The 22,082-nt window shown below is 41.8% G+C and overlaps 2 protein-coding genes across 3 annotated transcripts in view; one reads left to right on the plus strand and one right to left on the minus strand.

The window, feature by feature from the left end:
• The window catches only part of CMC2 (C-X9-C motif containing 2), a 38,350-nt gene extending 36,630 nt beyond the window's left edge, over positions 1 to 1,720 (minus strand). Inside the window, exons 1-3 of one of the 2 annotated variants that reach the window (XM_060289072.1) lie at positions 1,387 to 1,720; positions 773 to 907; positions 95 to 184 (exon numbers count right to left, since the gene is read on the minus strand). In XM_060289072.1, coding sequence (XP_060145055.1) covers positions 95 to 184; positions 773 to 779 — 97 coding nt within the window. In that variant the 5' untranslated portion in view covers positions 780 to 907; positions 1,387 to 1,720. The remainder of the gene's footprint in view (positions 1 to 94; positions 185 to 772; positions 908 to 1,386) is intronic. The other variant, XM_070044235.1, reaches the window with a different exon arrangement.
• Positions 1,721 to 1,838: 118 nt separating this feature from the next.
• On the plus strand, positions 1,839 to 17,576 carry ATMIN (ATM interactor). The gene is made up of 4 exons (XM_030863256.2): positions 1,839 to 2,183; positions 12,204 to 12,329; positions 12,914 to 13,113; positions 13,811 to 17,576. Exons 1-4 carry the CDS (start codon positions 1,839 to 1,841, stop codon positions 15,624 to 15,626), a joined length of 2,487 nt encoding a protein of 828 aa, XP_030719116.1. The 3' UTR covers positions 15,627 to 17,576.
• The last annotated feature ends 4,506 nt before the right edge of the window (positions 17,577 to 22,082 follow it).

Genomic DNA, 22,082 nt, shown 5'->3' on the forward strand with positions numbered 1-22,082 from the left:
ACCCAGCCTAGAGTGGAATCACTTGAACCTGCACCCTGCAGCCCTCCCAGACAGAGGCTTCTGCTTCAGGAAATGAGATACAGGGAATGCTTACCTGGTATGTGCTTGACGGTCCAGAGACACATACGCCATTCAGATGCAGTCGTGGGATCAGATGGAGTAGTAAATGCAGATCCAAGGATCTCTAGGCCAAAGGAATTTAATGCACATTAGGTAAGGTCTCCAAAAATGGAAAAAGAGCTCATGTTTACTGAGCACTTACTATGTGGCAGGCGCTGTGCCAAGTATTTTATACGCTTTGTCTTATTTTCATAATAATCCTATAAGGCAGGTGGCATTACTAGTCTCACTCTATTGGCGTGAATACCAAAGCTTAGTACTAGCTAGTAAGTGACTGAGCCCACATTAACCCCAGGCAGTTGGCCTCCAGAGCCTGCCCTCTTGGACACTGCTGGAAGAAACAATAGCCCGTGGATGCTATCTCTCACACAGATGTCGGGGGTTTGGGGCCCACAGTACTTTTTAATTCAGAATTTGTTACTGTGAAGCAGAATAGTACGCTTCTCAAAGATGTCCACATCCTGATCCCTGGAATATGTAAATCTGTTACTTTACAAAACAAAAGGACTTTGCAGTTGGGGAGGTTATCCCGGATGTCCTGGATGGACCCAGTGTGATCACAAGGGTCCTCAAAAGTGGAAGAGGAATAGAAGAGAGCAGAGGGAGACCTGACTACTGAAGAAATCACTGATGTGAAGAAGCCTCAACTCACCATTCATTAATGACTTCGAGAAGCTGGAAAAGGCAAGTAAACAGATTCTTCCACAGAGCCTCCCGAAGACATGCAGCCATGCCAACACCTTGATCTTCACCTAGTAGACTCATTTCAGACTTCTGACCTCCAGAACTGTAAGATAACAAATCTGTGTTGTTTCAGGCCACCAGGTTTGTGGTGATTTGTTATTGCAGCAATAGAAAACAAATAGAGCTACTAATATATAAAAGCTGGGAGTTTTCACATAAAAATCTTGAAAAATAAATCCTGCAATACCAAAGACGAGTAGTAGCCACTGCCCCCTTTAAACAAAGGATGTAACTCCCATTCCGCTGCAGTCCTCACCCCTCCCTTTTGACTACACCTGGCCTCCTACACTCATTTAAATGACCTATCTGGTGGTCCCTCTTCCGACTTAGGATTTGGAACCCTCCTCTGAGCTACGCTGTCTCCCAAACAGTAATCAAATTTCAGCAGTTAAAATACAGGCAAGTAAATCTACCCTCCCTAAAATGATTAACTCTGTCAATTATAACAATCCTTTTTTTTGTATGTGACCTCGGGCTAGTTACTTACTTCTCTTCAAATATGGGAAAACTTATAATACGTACCTGCTAGGTCTGTTTCGAGGACAAAATGAGATACTGAATGAAAAGTGCATTCCCAGTGTCTAGTAAACAGAGATAGTTGTAATGCACATACTCTCGCCTCTCCTCCTGTTGAACACTTGGGTTATTTCCAATCTTTGGGAAGTAAAGTTCCTGAACGCATTGCTTTTTCTTCTATCCAATTGTGGCCCGAGGTAAGATTTCTAGGAAGGCGAACAATGGATCAGCGGGACCAATACGTGCTACCTGTCCCCAGGAACCCCTGTGACGTTTTGTAACCCGCCCGCCTCATCTGGTCGTGGCTCCTGGCAGACGCGCCCTCCGCCACCCGCACGCGACGCCGCGGCCGCCGGGGCCCGCCGGATGGTAATGAGCCGAGAGGCCCCGCCCCCTTCCGGAAGTCGCTGCGGCGGGAGGCGGGGCGTCCTAGCTGTCCGGACTGAGGTGCGGGAGCCATGGCGGCCTCTGAGGCGACTGTGGCGGCGGCAGCGGCGGCGGCGGGGCCCACGGCTCTGGCCTTGGGCGCCGCGGCCGTCCCGGCCGCCGGGAGGGGAGCCGCTGCCGCCCCCGGCCCGTGGGATCCCCCCGGGCGGCTGAGGGGCAGCCGGCCGCGACCCACGGCAGCGAGGCAGCAGCCTGCGGGTGCGGCGCCGCCGGCCCGGGAGCTCATCCAGCCGTCGGTGAGCGAGCTGTCCCGGGCCGTGCGGACCAACATCCTGTGCACGGTGCGCGGCTGCGGCAAGATCCTGCCCAACAGTCCCGCGCTCAACATGCACCTGGTCAAGAGCCACCGCCTGCAGGTGAGCCCGCTGCGGACGGCGCCTCCCGGGGCCTGACGCGACCGACCGCCTGAAGCGGGCGCTCGGGGCCGAGGGCGGCCAGAGTCGCGGACGGGAAGGCGCCAAGGTCCGGCCGGCGTCGGCGGGGGCTTCCGAGGCCCTAAAGGGCCGGACCGGGGAGGGGGTCCGGGCGGGGAGAGTGGGACCTAGGAGGCAGGAAGGCGCTGCGGTAGGAAAACCCTGTGTCATGCCACTGCGCTGTCGGGCTCGGGCCGGCCGTACCACCGGCCTCGCACTTGGCGTCGCGGGCATATCTCACGTTCGTCTCGTGAGCTCTCACGGCACCTTCGTTCTACTGCAGAGAAACCGATGACGCACCTGCGTAGTGCTGGGCTTTAAACCCGGGCTCGGGTCGAAGCCGGTGCCGTTTGCACCGCACCCACACTGCCTCCTCCTCCGGGCGAGTTCTTAGCAGGGAGCTGCAGCTTTGGCAACATGTTCCACAGTGTTGGTAAACATCACCTTTGCTCAGGGATGAGACCTAAGGGAAATTTCTCCCGTGAATCTTGTTTAAGAGGGGACACGGTATATAATAACAGGACAATAATCTGAAAGTCCCTTCCACCTTACGTAAAATGGGGCGACTTTCAGCCTTCAGTGCACATCTGCGGAAAGCTTCTTAAAAATCCAGATGTCCAGCCCCATCCCAGACCTATTAAATCATGATTTCTCAGTCATTACAATGGGAAGTTTACTTGCACCACTTCTTCAAGTCTTTCTAGGCCAACAGGGGCATAATTCCAAAGAACGTTACTGAAAGGAGTTTTGCGACTATGTAGCTTTCTGTGGTCTGAATTGATTCAGGAGTAAGTTTAAATTACCTCGCCTCTTGCATGTCCCGTCTGCCCTTCAGGTAAATCTTCCTCAGAAACGTTTTTAGAATCAGGCTTCTGATAAGAATTTAACAGCAGAAAGTTTGAGGTGATGGTCTCTAGTAGGGCAGATGTGATGCCCACGAAGGGCAGCCCCCTACTAGCACCAGCTGGATACAGAGGCAACAACGTCCTGAAGTGACGATTAGGGAGGCCCGATCGGGAGAGGTACATGGAGGTAGGCTGGGGAAGACCTTGCAGGTGGGGCTGCAGTTTCCCTGCAAGTTCTGCGTTTCTTCCACAACACAAGTGAAGTAACTCTGGGAATGGTCTTCGTTCTCCTGTTTTCTCCTCCATCCCGAATTTTAATTAAACACTTCCTTTTCTTAACCATATTTTATCTTGAGTGGATGAACTGTATATTTGCAGGAATTCTTCAGCCTAATCCCTGGGTTCTCTTCAGCTCATGTATAACAGCCATCATCCACCTTTCAGTATCCTCCCCTCACTGGTAGACAACTAAGGCAGACATTACATCTCTGAGCACAGAGGAAGCTGCCAGTCTGACCACGACTCTCTTTGTGTTGGCCTGAACATCACTCTCGCAAGCACTTTTTAACAGTTTACATTGTTCTTTTCTATGGAATTGCTCTCAGGGGCTGTGTATCTCTGCAGACTTTGTGAAGCATCTGTTAAGCGCAAAGATACCATTTACTTGTCAGGACTAGTATACAATGGGTTTGGTAGTATGCAGTAGGTTTATTTCTAATAATGTTTTTAAAATATGTAAAGTTCAGGAATTCTGAAGCTACCAATCCGAAGCATATAATAGGCCTAAGAAGGAGGAATATATTCGAGGCAACTGTAAATTTTAACAGTCAAACCTTTACTTGGACCTTAGCACGGCAGAGAATCAGCATCCCCCCTTGCTTAGAACCTGTGTGAAGCCATTTTTCCAGTTTTAGTCATTTTTTCAGAGTTCTCTTGGCTGCAGACAGCACAGTACGCTCAAAATTGCTTTCTGAACGGCAAATCTTGAACAACCGAAAAATGGACTCTCCTGAGTTTCCTTCCTGGGTCACTAGAGAGACCTGTTTCAGCAGGAATTAAAGAAACCTCACCCTGAACCATCGTTGTTTCTTCCATGTCAAACAGGCTCACTTTCCTGCCTTGTTCCGTCTTTCTAACCACGCAGCCCCTGAACATCTGCTGTCTTGGTGGAAAGGGGGTTCTTTTTTTTTTAATGAAGGTAGCCTATGTGACAAAATAGCCATATCTGTATAGTGTTGCCCCAGTGTGGTGAATCTGTCCGCACAATTGGGAGCCAAGTAGTAGGCTCTTGAGTTCAAACATCATGCTTGACCCTTGATGTTCTCAAAGTATTGGGAGGAGGGAGGGGGAAGAAGGAGGCCTAATAAGGACAAGAGCTGACTGAGAGCTCCCTGTGGCTTTGAAGGTGGGCTGCGTTTGGACCAGAGGCTCCACTAGCAGTCCAGTGTGCTCCTACGGGCCCTGAAGCGTGAGTGTATCTGCTTGGCAGATCTGCGTCGTATTCAATGGCAATTTTTCCCTTTGTTCTCTTGGTTACGGCTACTTACATAATTCTAGTTTCTATCCTAGTTGTTGTGGTTTTTTTCTCCTAGATTATGATAATATATATTTTTTTAATTTATTTTATTTATTTATTTTTGGCTGCTTTGGGTCTTTGTTGCTGCGCACAGGCTTTCTCTAGTTGCGGCGAGCGGGGGCTACTCTTCGTTGCAGTGCGCGGGCTTCTCACTGCGGTGGCTTCTCTTATTGCTCAGCATGGGCTCTAGGCGCGCGGGCTTCAGTAGTTTTGGCTCGTGGGCTCAGTAATCGTGGCTCGTGAGCCCTAGAGCACAGGCTCAGTAGTTGTGGCGCACGGCTTAGTTGCTCCACAGCATATGGGATCTTCCTGGACCAGGGCTCGAACCCATGTCCCCTGCATTGGCAGGCGGATTCTTAACCACTGCACCACCAGGGAAGCCCCTATGATAATATTTTATTCCCGTCCCCATTATTTGTTGTAAGTTTCTTATTTATTTCTAGTCTTCAGAAGATACCCTGCCCTCAATCAAATACTCCCTTCTTAATGATTAACAAATCCTTCTGAAGGATGATGAATAAAAGTGGAGATAGAGTTGTAAGGTGTAAGGTACATGATACCTTTTGGTTTTATGTGGGTTCTTAAGATATATGTCTATATTCCATATCCTGTAAGTAAATCTGGAAATATCCTAGTCCAGCCTTGCCTACAAGGGGATCCATGGAGAAATGAAAGCTGGTGATTCAGGGAAAAGAAGAGTAGGAGTAAATGGGCATTTCTTGATTCTTTTATCCCTCAAGTTTGAAAATAGTGAAGGGGACAGGGGCCCCCTTAAAGAACCTCTTATCCAGCAACACATATTTTTAAAACATGGCTTAGTGGATTTTGTGTTATGTTCAGTCCAGGGGTTTGCTTTTAATGATTTGCCAGGAATTTTTTTTTTTTTTTTTTTTAAGGAAAGACAACGTTCCAAGTTGCTCTATAGATCATAGTGTACAAAGACTTCTAATTTTAAATTTACAATAAGACAACAACAAAGCAAACTACTTTTCTTCTTGGATGTTTTTCTGTGAAGGCAGAGAGATGCTAGAGTAGCTATAATGCCTTTTCTTCTTTTTTTTTTTTTTTCCCCAATTTGTGCCAGTTCTTACACTCCTTTCCTTTTATCCTCACTTCATTGGGGTCCTTCCTCTTGCTTTGCTTTTCTTCTCTTTGTTTAGTTTTGTCCATCTTGTTTTTCAGTTATTTCCTCTCATAGGTTCTTTTTCAAATTCTTTTACTTAAAATGTTTTATAAACAGGTACCCAAAAGGTACAGAAAGCATGAAGTATTTTTTGTCATTTTTTTCAGTTATGCACACAAAAGGCACAGTTAAAAAATAAGTCTGCTAAGTTTTATTCTAGAATGTATATAGCACTTCAGAACAAAAACATCACTTTCTTACTTCAGTTCATGTCTTATTGTGCCATTACCATTTCTTATTACCCCATTCTAATCTCAGAGCTTATTTTCTAAGGACAAGAATGGGAAGAAGGTCAGGAACTGGGGAAGAGAGGTGATGATGGGGAGGAATGAGGAGTTGGCCCTCAGAAAGCAGGAAAGCAAACAGCGTTGGGTTGTTTCCACACCTGTAATGACAGCAACAAGGAGATGATGTTGATGTCCAATATGACTGCCTTTAGTGTCTCATCCTGGTGTGTGATACAGTTTTGACTTAGATGGCCACTTAAACATATTCAGTATAATGCCCCAAGTTTTTACTGAACATTTACTCTTTTTAAAACATTCCCAAGTGCAACAAAGTTATAAATATATTCCTCCTTTTGAAAAGGTTTGGGGAATTTCAAGTAATTCCATTAGATATAACAGAGAAATGACGGAAAAGAAGCATAGTTTGAAGCTATATAGTACAGGACTTTGGATGTCCCAGTGGCTAGAGGAATTTGGACTTGGGGAGTGTTGGGGTGCCGTTGAAAATGTTTGAGTGAGGTAATGTCATGATCAGAGGTATATTTTAGAAAGGTGAATGTGGCAAAGTGTGAATGAAAAAGAAATTGAAGGTCTAGAAATTAGTTAAGAGGTTAGTGACAAAGTCCAAACAGAGAGTCAGGAATACTTGAACTAATGGTGGTAGCAGTGAGAAAGGAAACGCGAGGAGGTGGTAGGAGACATTTTTAAAGCATAACTGCCAAAACTTGGAAGCACCCAAGATGTCCTTCAGCAGGTAAATGGATAAATGAACGATGGCACATCCAGACAGGGGAATATTAGTCAGCACTAAAAAGAAATGAGCTATCAAGCCATGAAAAGACATGGAGGACCCTTACATGCATATTACCAAATGAAAGAAGCCAATCTGAAAAGGCTACATACTGTATGATTCCAACTAAATGATATTCTGGAAAAAGCAAAACTACAGAGACAGTAAAAAGATTAGTGGTTACCAGGGCTTAAGGGGAAAGGTGTCATGAATAGGTGGAGCACAGAGGATTTTTAGGAAAGTGAATATACTCTGTATGATATTATAACGATGGATAGCTGTCATTATACATTTGGCAAAACCCATAGAATGTGCGGCACGAATAGTGAACTCTAATAAAATCTATGGACTTGGGTGATAATGACGTGTCAGTGTAGTTTCATCAATTGTAACAAATGTACCACTCTGGTGAGGAATGTTAATAGTGGAACAGGCTGTATTGGGGTTGGGGGGGCGGGGGCGCTACAGTGTATGGGAACTCTCTGTACTTTGTGCTCAATTTTGCTGTGAATCTAATAAAATTTCTCTTAAAAAATAAAGTTTATTAATATTTTAAAAAGTGAAGTGAACAGGTATATTGAGAACATGATAGGGAGTTTGAAAAGGGATAATAAAAGGATTGCTAAGCAAATTGAAGATGTATTAGAAGTAAGCATGGGGACTTCCCTGGTGGTCCAGTGGGTAAGACTCCATGCTCCCAATGCAGGGGGCCCGGGGTTCGATCCCACATGCATGCCACGACTGAGACCCGGTGCAGCCAAAATAAATAAAAAAATTTTTTTAATTGTCCTAGACTTAAAAAAAAAAAAGAATTTTAAAGCTTTCTTAATATTCTCTCCGTATTTGATTTTTTCTTGCAGATAACACTAGAAGGAAAATAATATGAGTTTAAAAGTATTTCATTTAAAAAAAGATGAACTGGTAAATGGGATGAGTTTGGTGATTGAGAGACAGTGTTGGTTGTCATTAAAGCTAGCAGAGGCCAGTGTTTCAATAAAAGCAGCATTTCAATCAGACTTTCACAGGGACAGTATTTTTTTTTTTTGAGATGAATCCATGGATTTTTCTTTCTTTTTTTAATTGAAGTATGGTTGATTTACAATGTTGTGTTAATTTCTGCTGTACAGCAGAGTGATTCAGTTATATATACTTTATATATATATATTATTTTCCATTATGGTTTATCACAGGATATTAAATGTAGTTCCCTGTGCTGTACAGTAGGACCTTGTTGTCTCTCCATTCTCTATATAATAGTTTGCATCTGCTAACCCCAAACTCCTAATTCGTCCCTCCCCTACCCACCCTCCCCTTGGCAACCACAAGTCTGTTCTCTATGTCTGTGAGTCCATGTCTATTTCATAGATAAATTCATTTGTCATATTTTAGATTCTACATATAAGTGATATCATATGGTATTTGTCTTTCTCTTTCTCACTTCACTTAGTATGATAATCTGTAGTTCCATCCATGTTGCTGCAAATGGCCTTATTTTGTTCTTTTTTATGGCTGAGTAGTATTCCACTGTGTGTGTGTGTACACACACACACACACCCCCCACATCTTTATCCATTCATCTGTCAATGGACATTTAGATTGTTTCCATGTCTTGGCTATTGTGAACAGTGCTGCTGTGAACATAGGGGTGCGTGTATCTTTTGGAATTATAGTTTTGTCTCGATATATGCCCATGAGTGGGATTGCTGGATCATATGGCAACTCTAATTTTAGCTTTTTGAGGAACCTCCATACTGTTTTCCACTGTGGCTGCACCAACTTACATTCCCACCAACAGAGTAGAAGGGTTCCCTTTTCTCCACACCCTCTCCAGCATTTGTTATTTGTAGACTTTGGTGATGGCCGTTCTGACTGGTGTGAGGTGGTACCTCGTTGTAGTTTTGATTTGTATTTCTGTAATAATTAGCAATGTTGAGCATATTTTCATGTGCCTGTTGGCCATCTGTCTTCTTTGGAGAAATGTCTGTTTAGTTCTTCTGCCCATTTTTCCATTGGGTTGTTTTTGTTGTTGTTGAATTGAATGAGCTGTTTGTATGTTTTGGAGATTGAGCCCTTGTCGGTCCGCATCATTTGCAAATATTTTCTCCCATTCCATAGGTTGTCTTTTTGTTTTGTTTATGGTTTCCTTTGCTGTGCAAAAGCTTGTAAGGTTGATTAGGTCCCATTTGTTTATTTTTGCTTTTATTTCTGTTGCCACAAGGACAGTATTTAATGTAAAGTACTAGTTTAGATTAGCTTATTGGCCTTAAGTTGGTTGGCAGAAAGCAAAAGAAGCAACAAAAATCTCCACAGCCGATAACTAATAGCTGTAATAATTAATTGAGTGATTATATGATAAGCACTGTTCTAAGTCTCTTAAATTATTCACTAAATCCTCACAACAACCCTGAGGTAGATTGTACTATCATGCCTACTTCACAAATAAGGAAACCAAGACAGTTAAGTTTTTCAAGGTCACAGGAAAGGAGCAATGTAGAGAATTCCATATTCCAGAACCCATGCGTTTAACCACTGCACCATGGTTCTTAAGCTAGGCTATACACTGGGATCATCAGGGGAGATTTTTAAACCAAATACCAAACCCACCCCAAACTAATTATATCATTACCTGGGACTGGGACCAGGCACAGGTATTTTTTTTTTAACGCCTCAAGTGATTTTTCACAGGCCGCTAGATTTCAGAGCTGCTGCCCTACACTGGACTGCCTTTCTAAAAGTGCTCTGCCTTTAGTGTGCAGTCTAAAGCATGAAAACAGTACCAAGAGGTGTATAAATTAGTTTCTGCCCTTAAGAAATTTAGTTAAGGAGGCAGGAATTGTAGAAGAAAACGATAGTTTACAAGTTAAGTTAGCTGCTACCTTGGAATTCAGACAAGGAATAGAGCTGGGTGGTGAGCAGAACAAGGGAGTGCTATTTATTGAGAATGTGAGCGGGCTCCATGGCAATCCAGTACTAGATAATCCTGAGAGTTAACTATTCTCTCTGTTTTTGAAATGAGCAAACTGGCTCAGAGATTAAATAACCTGTCTAAAGTCATGTGCCTAATCAGTGGTGGAAATGGCTCACAGGCCTCTCCATGCCGTGTCCTCTTCCCACCGTTGCATTCTGCCTGAACGGAGACAGTTATCCGAGAGTCGCTGTAGAAGGTGGAAATGGAAGTGGGAAGAGTGTTTAGGCTGAGCTGGGGAGTGTATGAAAAGGGAACAGAAAAAGATATGGTCATAATGGTAGATTGGAGGCATAATGAGATGGGATTTTATTTTTTTTATTTATTTATTTATAAATTTTCTTTCTTTCTTTCTTTCTTTTTGGCTGCGTTGGGTCTTTTGTTGCTGCGCGCAGGCTTTCTCTAGCTGCAGCGAGCAGGGGCCACCCTACATTGCGGTGCACGGGCTTCTCATTGCGGTGGCTTCTTTCGTTGTGGAGCACAGGCTTTAGGCACACAGGCTTCAGTAGTTGTGGCATGCAGGCTCAGTAGTTGCGGCTCGCGGGCTCCAGAGCACAGACTCAGGAGCTGTGGCACACAGGCTTAGTTGCTCCACGGCACGTGGGATCCTCCCAGACCAGGGCTCGAACCCGCATCCCCTGCATTGGCAGGTGGACTCCTAACCACTGCACCACTAGGGAAGTCCCAGGATTTTATTTTATGTGCCTTTTTTAAAAAAATAGTATTTGGTGATATATACAAATAATTTTTTGGAATGTCAAATTTGTTCTGACATTAGAAGAGGAAGGAAAATTATTTAAGAAACCATTTAAATAATCCAAATGAATATGAATATCTAGACAGTGTAGTGCAGTAGGATTATAAAAAGATGGACCAAGGTAGAAGACATGGAGGAATAACTGACTACATTTGATATCACTGAGAGATAAATTACGTTGTTTAAAAATGAAACAAGAATAGCTTCTTTTCCCCTCTACATGAGTGGACACAGACTCAACAAGATCAACATGTTCCTCTTGAGATCCAGTAGGAAAGCAAACGGAGGGAGTCCTAGCCGCACGGTTATTCGTTTCTTCTCTAGATGCATACTGATGGAAGCAGAGGAGGTGGGCGTGTTCCAAAAGTAGTGAATCCTTTCCCATCACAGCACCTAAGGACTAAAACGTCTAGGTGCTACAGCGGTAGCTGAGGCCTGAGCACGTGTCCAGTTGTTTCCATCCGTAGTGGGGAGGTCCTTCCCCACCCCAACCCCCCATCCACACACCTTCCTCTGGGGCCAGCTGGGGATTGCCAGATAAGAATTATACTGGAGGTCATAGGTTTCTCACTCCTGAGGTATGTGGGCTCATCAAGGGCAACAAGACAGCAGTTTAAGCTAAATTAACTCACCAATTATTTTAAAATTCCCAGCCAAAAAGTCAATCACATACTTAATAAGAAAGGATTACTAGGATGAGTTAATACATATAAAGTGCTTAGAACAATGCCTGCCACGGTAGTAAAAGCTATGTTAGCACTGGCCATTATAATGATTACTGAATTTCAAACAGAGCATGGTGCCTATATTCACGCTACTGTATAAAAGTTGTGTTAACTAGCTTTAGCTACTTTAGGGGGCATTGTGGTGATCAGAGAAAGTCACAGTTCTCTTTATCAGGAAGACTAGATCATAGTCAGGTTTTTTTCAGAGACTCACACTAATTCAGTGGGGTTGGGATAAAAAAGAAAGGAAGACTTAAGGATGATACCAGGTCTTGAGCCTGAGAAACTATAAATATACCACTTAACGATTAGAGAAGCTGGCTTGAAGGGCAGAGATTTTTAAGTCTAGAAGGAGTGCTAAAGGAATGGATAGAAGATTTTAAAACAATATAGTTGGTTTTTGTTTATTTTGTTTTGAAAAATTTTAACAGATTCATTGAGCTATAGTTTACACATGATATAATTTACCCATTTTAAGTTAATAATTCAGTTACTTTTTAGTAGATTTACAGTTGTGCAACCATCACTACAATCCCAAATTTTAGAACATTTTCATCACCCTAAAAAGATCCCTTGTGCACATCTTTACTTATTCCTTGTTATCACTTCCAGCTCGTTCTGTTGGGGTTTTTTTGTTGTTGTTTTTTGTTTTTTTCGGTACGCGGGCCTCTCACTGTTGTGGCCTCTCCCATTGCGGAGCCTGTGCTCCGGACGCGCAGGCTCAGCGTCCATAGCTCACGGGCCCAGCCACTCGGCGGCATGTGGGATCTTCCCGGACCGGGGCACGAACCCGTGTCCCCTGCATCGACAGGCGGACTCTCAACCACTGCGCCACCAGGGAAGCCCATCTGTTGGTTTTTGAAGATAATTATTTAAAGTAATTTTTCTTTTGCAGGATGGCATAGTGAATCCAACAATAAGAAAAGATTTGAAAACTGTACCAAAATTCTACTGTTGTCCAATTGAAGGATGCCCTAGAGGCCCTGACAGACCATTTTCTCAATTTTCTCTCGTAAAACAGGTATTTTACTTGTCTTTAAGTATACTTCTCTGAGGATGAAATGCAGATGTCAAAAACCTCATGTATTCTAATTACTTACCAATCATAACTAGAGAATTGAGCAGAAAGCTGCTTGTAAGGACAGCCACCCAAGTCTCCCACTTGGGGAAAAAATGAGTAGGGTGTAAGTGAAGGAGGAGACATGGCTTGTTCTGGAGGGGAAGTTGTCCAGAAGTGGATTTGGAAAGGAAAGAAGACCAAGTCAGCAAAGTATGATAAATTGTACTTCCAGATCTCTTGTGTGAATCTGCTTGCTTTCAAGGTCAGAGGAGCAAAAGCACAAAGGAAATGTTCTCCCAAGGGATTAAGAAACTGCAGGGAAAAGAATAATTTCAGAAGCAGCTATCTTAAAGAGGAGGGAGGGACCCAGCCAGTGGGGAAAGAGATGATTCTGGACTTGAAGAGTTGCCTGCTTTTACATTCTTTTGATTTGCACTGCTATATTGTATCATGTAAAATCATTGTTAATTTGGGTATGTTGATGGTTTTTGAAATGTTTTGAGCAGTTGCAGTTTTTCATTTTAGTCCTTTTGTGTTCTTCCTAGCACTTTATGAAAATGCATGCTGAAAAGAAGCATAAATGTAGTAAGTGCAGCAATTCGTATGGCACTGAGTGGGACTTGAAAAGACATGCAGAGGATTGTGGTAAGACCTTCCAGTGCACATGTGGCTGTCCCTATGCCAGCAGGACTGCATTACAGTCCCACATCTACCGAACTGGCCATGAGATCCCTGCAGAACACAGGTAAAGGGGAAAAAATGGTGGCCCAAAAGCCAATAGCTGTGGGAAGATTTTCAAATGAAACTTCCTGTAGAGCCATTAGTGTGGGGAGAAAGGAGGAATGGCGGAGAAAAGATGTGACATGAAGAAGGGAACTTTTGGAAATAGCAGCAGTACTAGCAAATGATCCACATCTACTTGACCCAACTGTTCTTCCTTATTCTTTCACCAGCTCCTTTTGAGAATCGCTTAATTATTCCCAACTGAAAATCTGTTGGGTTTTCAATTCTTCAAAAACTTCCAGCGTTTTCTGTTAGAGGGATACTAGATTATTGAAGAGTTTTTTATCATGAAACTGTGCTTCATTTGAAAGGTCATATTTATAATTGAACTAAGAGCTTCCTACTTTAGAAATGATAATAGTTGCATTATATAATCTGTTAGCTTCCTGATGCTTACGGATCTAAGTTGAGTTCTGGTACTTAGCACTTTACTCAAAAAAAGGTGTGCTTCCCTGTTTGCATGTTTCTGAACTTCTACCTACCATATATTGATAATAGGCCGAGTTACAAAAGAAGGGATTTCTCTTTGCTGGGTTGAATCTGACCTCTGCTGTAGATGTGGGAAATAGAATTTGTAAGTGAAGATACAGTGCCAGGGTTGATGAAGAAAACTGCAGTTTAAAATTGTTTTTCTCTTTTTACTCTGTCATTGTTTTCAGGGATCCACCTAGTAAGAAAAGGAAAATGGAAAACTGCCTGCACAACCAGAAGTTGTCCAGTAAGACTGTTGAATCCCTGAGCAACCAAGCAACCCCAAGACCAGATGCTCAAGAACTAGAAACTTCAGAAATAAAGCTAGTGGCTTCGTTTGAAGATTCTTGCAGCTCTAATGCCAGAAAGCAGACTCTTCCAACACCTCCAAGGTATCCTCAGAAGTTGCTTTTACCAAAGCCCAAAGTGGCTTTGGTTAAATTCCCCATTATGCAGCTTTCTCCTGTGCCTGTATTTGTGCCTACAGCCGACTCCTCAGCCCAGCCTGTGGTGTTGGGTGTCGATCATCAGGGCTCTACCCACGGTGCTGTGCACTTACTGCCCTTGTCCGTCGGAACCCTGATCCTCGGCCTAGATTCGGAGTCTTGCTCTCTCAAGGAGAGCCTCCCTCTTTCAAAAATTGTAAATCCTGTTGCTGTTGAGCCAGTTAGCACAGGTGTTCAAGTGAACTTGGGTAAAAGTCCATCTAACCCTTTACAAGAACTAGGGAACACATGTCAGAAGAACAGCATTTCTTCAATCAATGTACAGACAGAACTGTCTTATACCATACCACACTTTATACCGTCTGCAGAGTGGGCTAGCCCTGATTCCTCTGTGTCATCTTGTTCTCAAACTGATTTGACATTTGGTTCTCAAGTTTCCCTTCCCATTAGTGTTCATACTCAAACTTTTTTGCCCAGTTCTAAGGTAACCTCATCTATAGCGGCTCAGACTGATGTGTTTATAGATGCCAGTTTCCAGTCAGGTGGGATCTCCAGAGAAACTCAGACCAGTGGAATGCAAAGTCCAACCGATGATCGAGTACAGATGGACCAAGCTGTAATGTGTGGAGACATTTTTGAGAGTGTCCATTCGTCATATGGTGTTTCTACAGACAGTATTATAAGCAGCAGCTTAGTAGCAGAGACTGTGACTCATGGTTTGTTACCTCAGAACCACCCTAAAACTTTAAATCAAGATATTGAGAAATCTGCACCAATTATAAACTTTAGTGCACAGAATAATAGTATACTTTCTTCACAGAATATGACAGATAATCAGACCCAAACCATAGATTTATTAAGTGATATAGAAAACATCTTATCAAGTAATCTGCCTGGTCAGACACTGGACAATCGTAGTCTTTTGTCTGACACAAATACTGGACCTGACACCCAGCTTCCATCTGGCCCAACCCAGAATCCTGCAATTGATTTTGATATTGAAGAGTTCTTTTCGGCCTCAAATATCCAGACTCAAACTGAAGAGAGTGAGCTTAGCACCATGACCACGGAGCCAGTCTTGGAGTCCCTGGACATAGAGACCCAAACTGACTTCTTACTTGCAGATGCCTGTGCCCAGTCCTACAGTTGTAGGGGAAATTCTAACTTCTTAGCCCTTGAAATGTTTGACACGCAGACACAGACGGACTTGAACTTCTTTTTAGACAGTAGCCCTCATCTGCCTCTGGGAAGTATTCTGAAACACTCCAGCTTTTCCATGAGTACTGATTCATCTGACACAGAGACCCAAACTGAAGGAATCTCCACTGCTAAAAACCTGCCTGCTCTAGAAAGCAAAGTTCAGTTGAACAGTGCAGAAACACAGACCATGAATTCTGGCTTTGAAACTTTGGGGAGCTTATTCTTCACCAGCAATGAAACTCAAACAGCAATGGATGACTTTCTTCTGGCCGATTTGGCCTGGAACACGATGGAATCTCAATTCAGCTCTGTTGAAACCCAGACATGTGCAGAACTACACCCAGTCTCCAACTTTTGAAAGTGGAATCCACATGGGGGATGGCATTTACAGTTGGTTCCCTTCTGGATTTAGAAGATGGAGAACGGGGACAACAGTGTTAACTCTATTGAATGTACTTGATGATACAGTTACTTCGATTATCTGAGGTTCTTTGCCCTTTGTACTGTAAACATGAAATTTGTGTAAAAATGTGTGAGTGTATTATAAAGTATAAGATGTTGATCTAACAAGAATTGTTTTTGTGTTGCCTACATTTGCCCTTTCAGTGTATTCTTCCCTTCTTAAAAAAAAAAATGTATTTCACATCTTTAAAACCCATCTAGCCATTCACCTGAAGCCAAGCTCAGCAGGACTAGGGTACAAACTTTTCAAACCTTCAAAACACTTTAGTCAAAGTATGACTTACTTAAATTGCACCTAAAATACTTTTGCCAGTGCTTGTTAGAAATTCCTGTGTCCCAATAATGTCTAAAGAAGTCTGATGCTGTACCATCAGATTTAAACACCAACAGCTTCATCTGCTTTGACATCTTACTCTCCCCTGATTTGAAGACACAAAGGAAACTACACTTGTCTTTAGCTTTTGAGACAATTTTCATATAGTCAATGCCATCCCTCCTCTACGTGAACTCTTACTGATACCAACGTTAAGTGTATAGTACTTTCCTCACAGGACGTGTTGCTGTAAAATTATTGCTTAAAGAAGTAGCGGCAAGCACTTAGTGTAAATAGTGATCCTTTCAGTCTAAGTGACGGTAAGTCACCCCAACTATGGAAACGCTGGGCTGTGAAATCATGCCTGTTAGCCCAGACTGGAGTGTGTCCTACCAGCATCTCTCCTACTCTCTACAGAAGGCCAGGACGGTGCTCCAGAGCTGCTCCTCAAAGCTCACCCACCAGCTGAGCCTGAGTTTTTTTCTCTAAATGTTTAAAGAAAAATAACATAAGGAGAAAAGGACATTCCCCCCTAAATTTCAATAGTTTGCATAAGCTTGATAGGGCAAGAGTGCAATCAGCAGCTATTCTAAAGTGAATCTTGTTTTCATCCACCTCTCATTTTTTCCTTAAATGAGGAAACACATTGGTCTAGCAAGGATAGTATTTGTGCCTTGAGGATAGTAATTATAGAATAGATCCATCTAAAGTATGGTGTTCTGCATTTTGTTGCTTTGTTTGTTTAGAGAGGGTAATACCAAACAGTCTTCAAAGAAAATGAGGTGAAGACCAAGTGCTTCAATAATCAAGAACATCTGTGTTTTGAGATGGGTGTGTGGTTAAGTATGCTTTTGGAGTTTTCTGTGTTTAGGAGATTCTGAGTTCTTGATTGTTGGCCAACTTTCAGGCAAGTAAAAATCAGTGCAGTCTGTAACTTTTTCTGAGTTTACCCAGAAAAATGCTCTGTTCTTTCTGTGGCACATGCTTATGCTGCTGAAGGCTAAATCCTCAAAATAAAACCTAAGGAGGGGACTAAGAATTCATTAAAGTAACTCAGCGGTGTTGCTACTAATTCCTATCCTGTAGAAGAATTATTGGTAGTGGATAAATAACATATCCTGAGTAGATGAACTCAGTCTGATAGATAAAAGTTTGCTTTGGTCACAGTTGCCTATGAATATGGGTTTCAAAACAAACATAAAGCCTTAACTTAGAATTTCATTATGTTTTAGAATCATCACTGCCTTAATGTTCAAACATCTATTTAAGTTCTCCTAATAAGGAGAAATGCATGTTTGTTTATGGCTTTTTGTAAATATATATGCAGCGATCTATGGCTTTAAAAAAATTCTGTGTTTCTGTGACAGTGTTTGTTAATCCAGCCAATAGAGTTATTTGCAGAAAAATGGAGCATGTAATAGTTCTTCATGTACAAGTAAGAACTGTTTCCCCCAAAAACCTTAGTTACCTGAATTGTTCTAAGATTATTTGTAAAATCTGAAACTCAGTGATTAAAGAGAAGTGAGAATTCTACCTTTTGTGTGAATTCTTCAGCATACTCATAATGTGACTTCGTTGCCTTAACTTTTCACAAACTCATCATCGTCTGAAAGTCACACGATGAAATGACTGTGCCTAGTTATTTCCATTACTGTCTTACCTTTGTTCATGAAAATATGCTAACAATTTTCCTAGTAGAAAATGAAAAGACGTTCCATTACCAAAACTTCTGGTTTTTTTGGGCCACGCCATGCAGCTTGTGGGATCTTACTTCCCTGACCAGGGATTGAACCTGGGCCCTCAGCAGTGAGAGCAGAGAGTCCTAACCACTGGACTGCCAGGGAATTCCCAAAGCTGCTGTTTTGATGTAAAGTTTTTATTTTGATAAAAACTGCCCTATGATTTAAGTTTTGGGAAAATTTTTTCAAAGGAAATTTGAAAAAATAATTTCAAAGGAAATTACTCTGATTCATTTTTCATCCAAATGTCACCATTTCATAATGGGGTGTCTTTTATCTTTGTAAGTAATATGGTTCTGGCTTAAGAGCAAAATTAAGAGGGTAGGACTATGACTAGTTCTTTGCTCATACTCAGTCACTAATTGCAGGAAAGCCCAATCAGTGTGTTTGATTCCCTTTAGATAAAGGGAAATAAAAGTAGAAAATTTTTATAGACTTACCTGAAAGATGCAGAGTAAGGTTTGCAGCTATTTTTTTTTTTTTTTGGCTGCGTTGGGCCTTCGTTGTTGCTAGTAGGCTTTCTCTAGTTGCGGAGAGCGGGGGCTTCTCATTGCAGTGCCTTCTCTTGTTGCGGAGCACTGGCTCTGGGCACGTGGGCTTCAGTAGTTGTGGTTTGCGGGCTCTAGAGCGCAGGCTCAATAGTTGTGGCGCACGGGCTTAGCCGCTCCATGGCACGTGGGATCTTCCCAGATCAGGGCTCGAACCCGTGTCCCTTGCATTGGCAGGCGGATTCTTAACCACTGCGCCACCAGGGAAGTCCCAGTTTGCAGCTACTTTTGATTGGAAGAAAATGTATCAGTGTCAGGGTAGTTGTGAAGTTGAGTTGTTTAATGACAGGATGATATTTTCATGTAATCCTTTATAGTCTCAATTTTAGAATGCTTATCTTATTCCCAGTCCAAACTTATTATCTAATTAATATTGACTCTGAAGAGTACTTTCTATCGTGTATACTTAAAGAAATGCTTCTCAGACTTGTTTTCGGAAGGCTCTTTAATAAAGAGTAGGAGGAACATGTAACTTTGGGGCATTTAGGAATGAAGCCTTTGAAGTCTCAAGTATTATGCAGTTTTATTTTCCTTATATCTCAATATATGTGTGTGTTCTCACCTGAAGTGTGTTAAAGTGCCACAGATTATATTCGACACTAGGAGAGGACACGTCAGTCTGTTGGCTTAAATGGCATGAATTTAATCTAGTTTTTTCAGCAAGATGTCGGCTAGTCTAATGTTCTTATAGTCAAGAAGATAGTCGACTAAATACCATTGTTTTGCAATGCTTAAATCCAAAGCGTTCTCTCAGTTGTGTGAAATGTATTTATTAACAGACACACTGATACACTAGTTTACATATCGAGAGAAGCAGGCTAAAGAGCAAATGGAAAGGCCTCTCAGGTTGTTGGTGTCCTCAAATTAACACATTTGGGCACTGTAATTTAAAAGTATGCATGTTTGAAAGGAGCAAGTGTCAAAGTACGTGAATGAATAAGAGCATTGTCTATAATACTGAAACTGAAAGAGGGCTAGTATTCATTCAGTTCTTTCAACTTCAGAAAAAATCTAAATTTATATATTGCCTTACTAATAACTAACAAAATAAAACACATTTGTAACTTTGTTCTAAATCCACAAAATCAAGAATAGTGAAGGTTGTCATGGGAGAAACTCGTGGTCAAGGCCCTTCCATTAACTTTTGGTTCTTTACCATCAAGCAAGTTAGTATTACAGGTCATAAAGGCTACAAAAAAGAAACAACAAAATTAAATAATATTCTTTTTTAGTTTATCAGTGAAATAGTCAAATGTTTCAGAAAATAAAAAATTGTTTAAAAAAATATATCTCCACATGGTGACTTTGTTATTCTCAAAAATATATGTTACCTATGTGAACAAAGACTTTTTTTTTTTTTTTTTGGCCTAAAGGAGTGAGCTGATTAGCATATTATGTGTCAATAAGACCTTGTTCCAAGTTTGGCATCTTCTTATTGCTTTTGCTTGCAGCTTTTTACTCTTTGCTTTCTGGTGATCTAGTGCTTTTTCCATGTCCTAGGTGAAATATTTGGTTTTATGATTGCATCTCAAACATTGTTGCTGCTTAGGACTGAATTTGAAACTGATCCCTTTCCTACTTTATCTTCCTTTTCCTGTGCTGTAACGAGAAATTTAGTGACTTCAGAAATCGTAGCTCGTGCTGCAGTAAAAATTTGGCAGGAGTCAATGCATCTGAATTAACTTAATCACAAAAGGATATCTAACCTTAAAATGCTCTTCAAAGACTTTTCCCTATTTAAAAAGTGAGCCTTCAAAAACTAAGATTTTTATAGTATGCTTTTTGAGAAACCATCCAAACTTTGGCAAACTATGCTTTAGGAACTGTTTATATTATCTTAGTTCAGTTCGTGGTAATAGTTTTTGTTTAGCTATATTTGAGAGTCTAGTACTTGTTAATGAATTGTAAGCTGGTATCAGTTTTTTTTTCTTTTTCTTTTGGTAAGATGTGTATTTTAAAACCATTTAAATCCCATTTCTCTAATGAGATGTGTGTCTAAGGAGTAAGCCTTCAGATTTCAAGTTCTCTCATTAGCTGCCATAATGGTATGTCCCTGACAGCCCATTTTCCTGGAATTACATTAGAAAAGTCAGTCATGAGGATTTGGGTGAATAGCCATGAAACTAAACCTTCACAGAGTCATGAACAGTATCAGGACCAGTGGTTTTTATCTCAAATTAGTTAGATTTCTACTTTTCTTCACATACAGAGCTTAAAGCGAATGAAATTGCTGAGAGTCCTTTCACATTTACAGACTTAGTGAATAGTCCTAACCCTCCTGTGGTGTTGGAAATAAGACTAGTTTTATGCTATGTTTTCAAGTTAGCAGTCTTCAAGTTTTAGTAAGCGAGAAATTGTTTCATTTTAAAAGATACAAAGGGAAGAAAGGCTTGTAGTTTGAGCTAAATGGGAGAAGAAAGCCATTTTCATGTGTGTGTGTATATATATATATGTGTATATATATACACACACACACACACACACACACACACATGAAGTATAGATTTTCCAGCGTTACTGAGGAGGGTCATACGTAGTGTTGGCTGCCTCTCAATATTCACAGTGATTTAGCACAAGCAGTGAAGTTGAGGAGAGTACTGGTTAGAAAAGTAGAGAATTCTGAATGATGCCATTAAATGTAAATAAAGCAACTTAACATCTTAGAATTTTCTTGAAAACCTTGCCAAAACAATAATGTACATTCTCCTAAAAGAAGGATAAGAGAATGCCAACAGCTCTTCCTGGCGCTGGCTAAATGAGCCCTGCTGTTACTCTGAGAGAGACTGTCTCAGAGAAAAGCAGGCCCGGAGTCGCTTCCTTCAGGAGGGAAACCGGGCAGGTGCCCCCAGAAGGCCCTGAAAGACTAGGACAAAACTGAGAGCACCTGTGCTTTCCAGGATGAAGCAGGCAGGACATCTCCCACATTTCCTTTGCCTCTGTGCCAGGGCTGCTTCTTGCTCTGTAAGTAAAGTTGTCAGGGAAGCAGCAAACAGAGGCATTCTAGATAACTAATTCTAGTATTCTAGATAACTAATTCTAAGATTCTAGATAACTAATTCCCTAAAGCACTGGTCCTCACCTGAGCCGGTTTTACCCTTGTGGCACTTGGCAGTGTCTGAAGGCATTCTTGATTGTCACAACTGGGAGGGGACTATTGGCATCTAGTGGGTAGAGGGACAGAGATGCTGCTCAATATCCCTCTGTGCACAAAACAGCCCCACCACAAAGAATTATCCAGCTCCTGAATGCCAACAGTGAAGGTTGAAAAGTCCTGCCCGAGGCATAGGGCCAGTTGGTGGAGTGGAATTGTAAGCACTGCTATGGATGCAATATCAGCTGAGCATTGGAACATTAAAGAAGTATGTGTATTCACAAAAATAAACTCATAATGGATTAGAGACCTAAATGTAAGACCAGACACTATAAAACTCTTAGAGGAAAACATAGGAAGAACACTCTTTGACATAGATCACAGCAAGATCTTTTTTGATCCACCTCTTAGAGTAATGGAAATAAAAACAAAAATAAACAAATGGGACCTAATGAAACTTAAAAGCTTTTGCAAAGCAAAGGAAACCATAAACAAGATGAAAAGACAACCCTCAGAATGGGAGAAAATATTTGCAAATGAATCGAAGGACAAAGGATTAATGTCCAAAATATATAAACAGCTTGCAGCTCAATATTAAAAAAACAACCCAATCCAAAAATGGGCAGAAGACCTAAATAGACATTTCTCCAAAGAGGACCTA

This window comes from Globicephala melas, chromosome 19, assembly GCF_963455315.2.
Source record: "Globicephala melas chromosome 19, mGloMel1.2, whole genome shotgun sequence".
Taxonomy (NCBI): Eukaryota; Metazoa; Chordata; class Mammalia; order Artiodactyla; family Delphinidae; genus Globicephala; species Globicephala melas.

Bases quoted from the DNA above. Each gene is read 5' to 3' on its own strand.
- ATMIN (XM_030863256.2), top strand. From the start codon at position 1,839: ATGGCGGCCTCTGAGGCGACTGTGGCGGCGGCAGCGGCGGCGGCGGGG. The intron at 2,184-12,203 runs GTGAGCCCGCTG...TTTCTTTTGCAG, and splicing joins TCAAGAGCCACCGCCTGCAG to GATGGCATAGTGAATCCAAC. The intron at 12,330-12,913 runs GTATTTTACTTG...TGTTCTTCCTAG, and splicing joins AATTTTCTCTCGTAAAACAG to CACTTTATGAAAATGCATGC.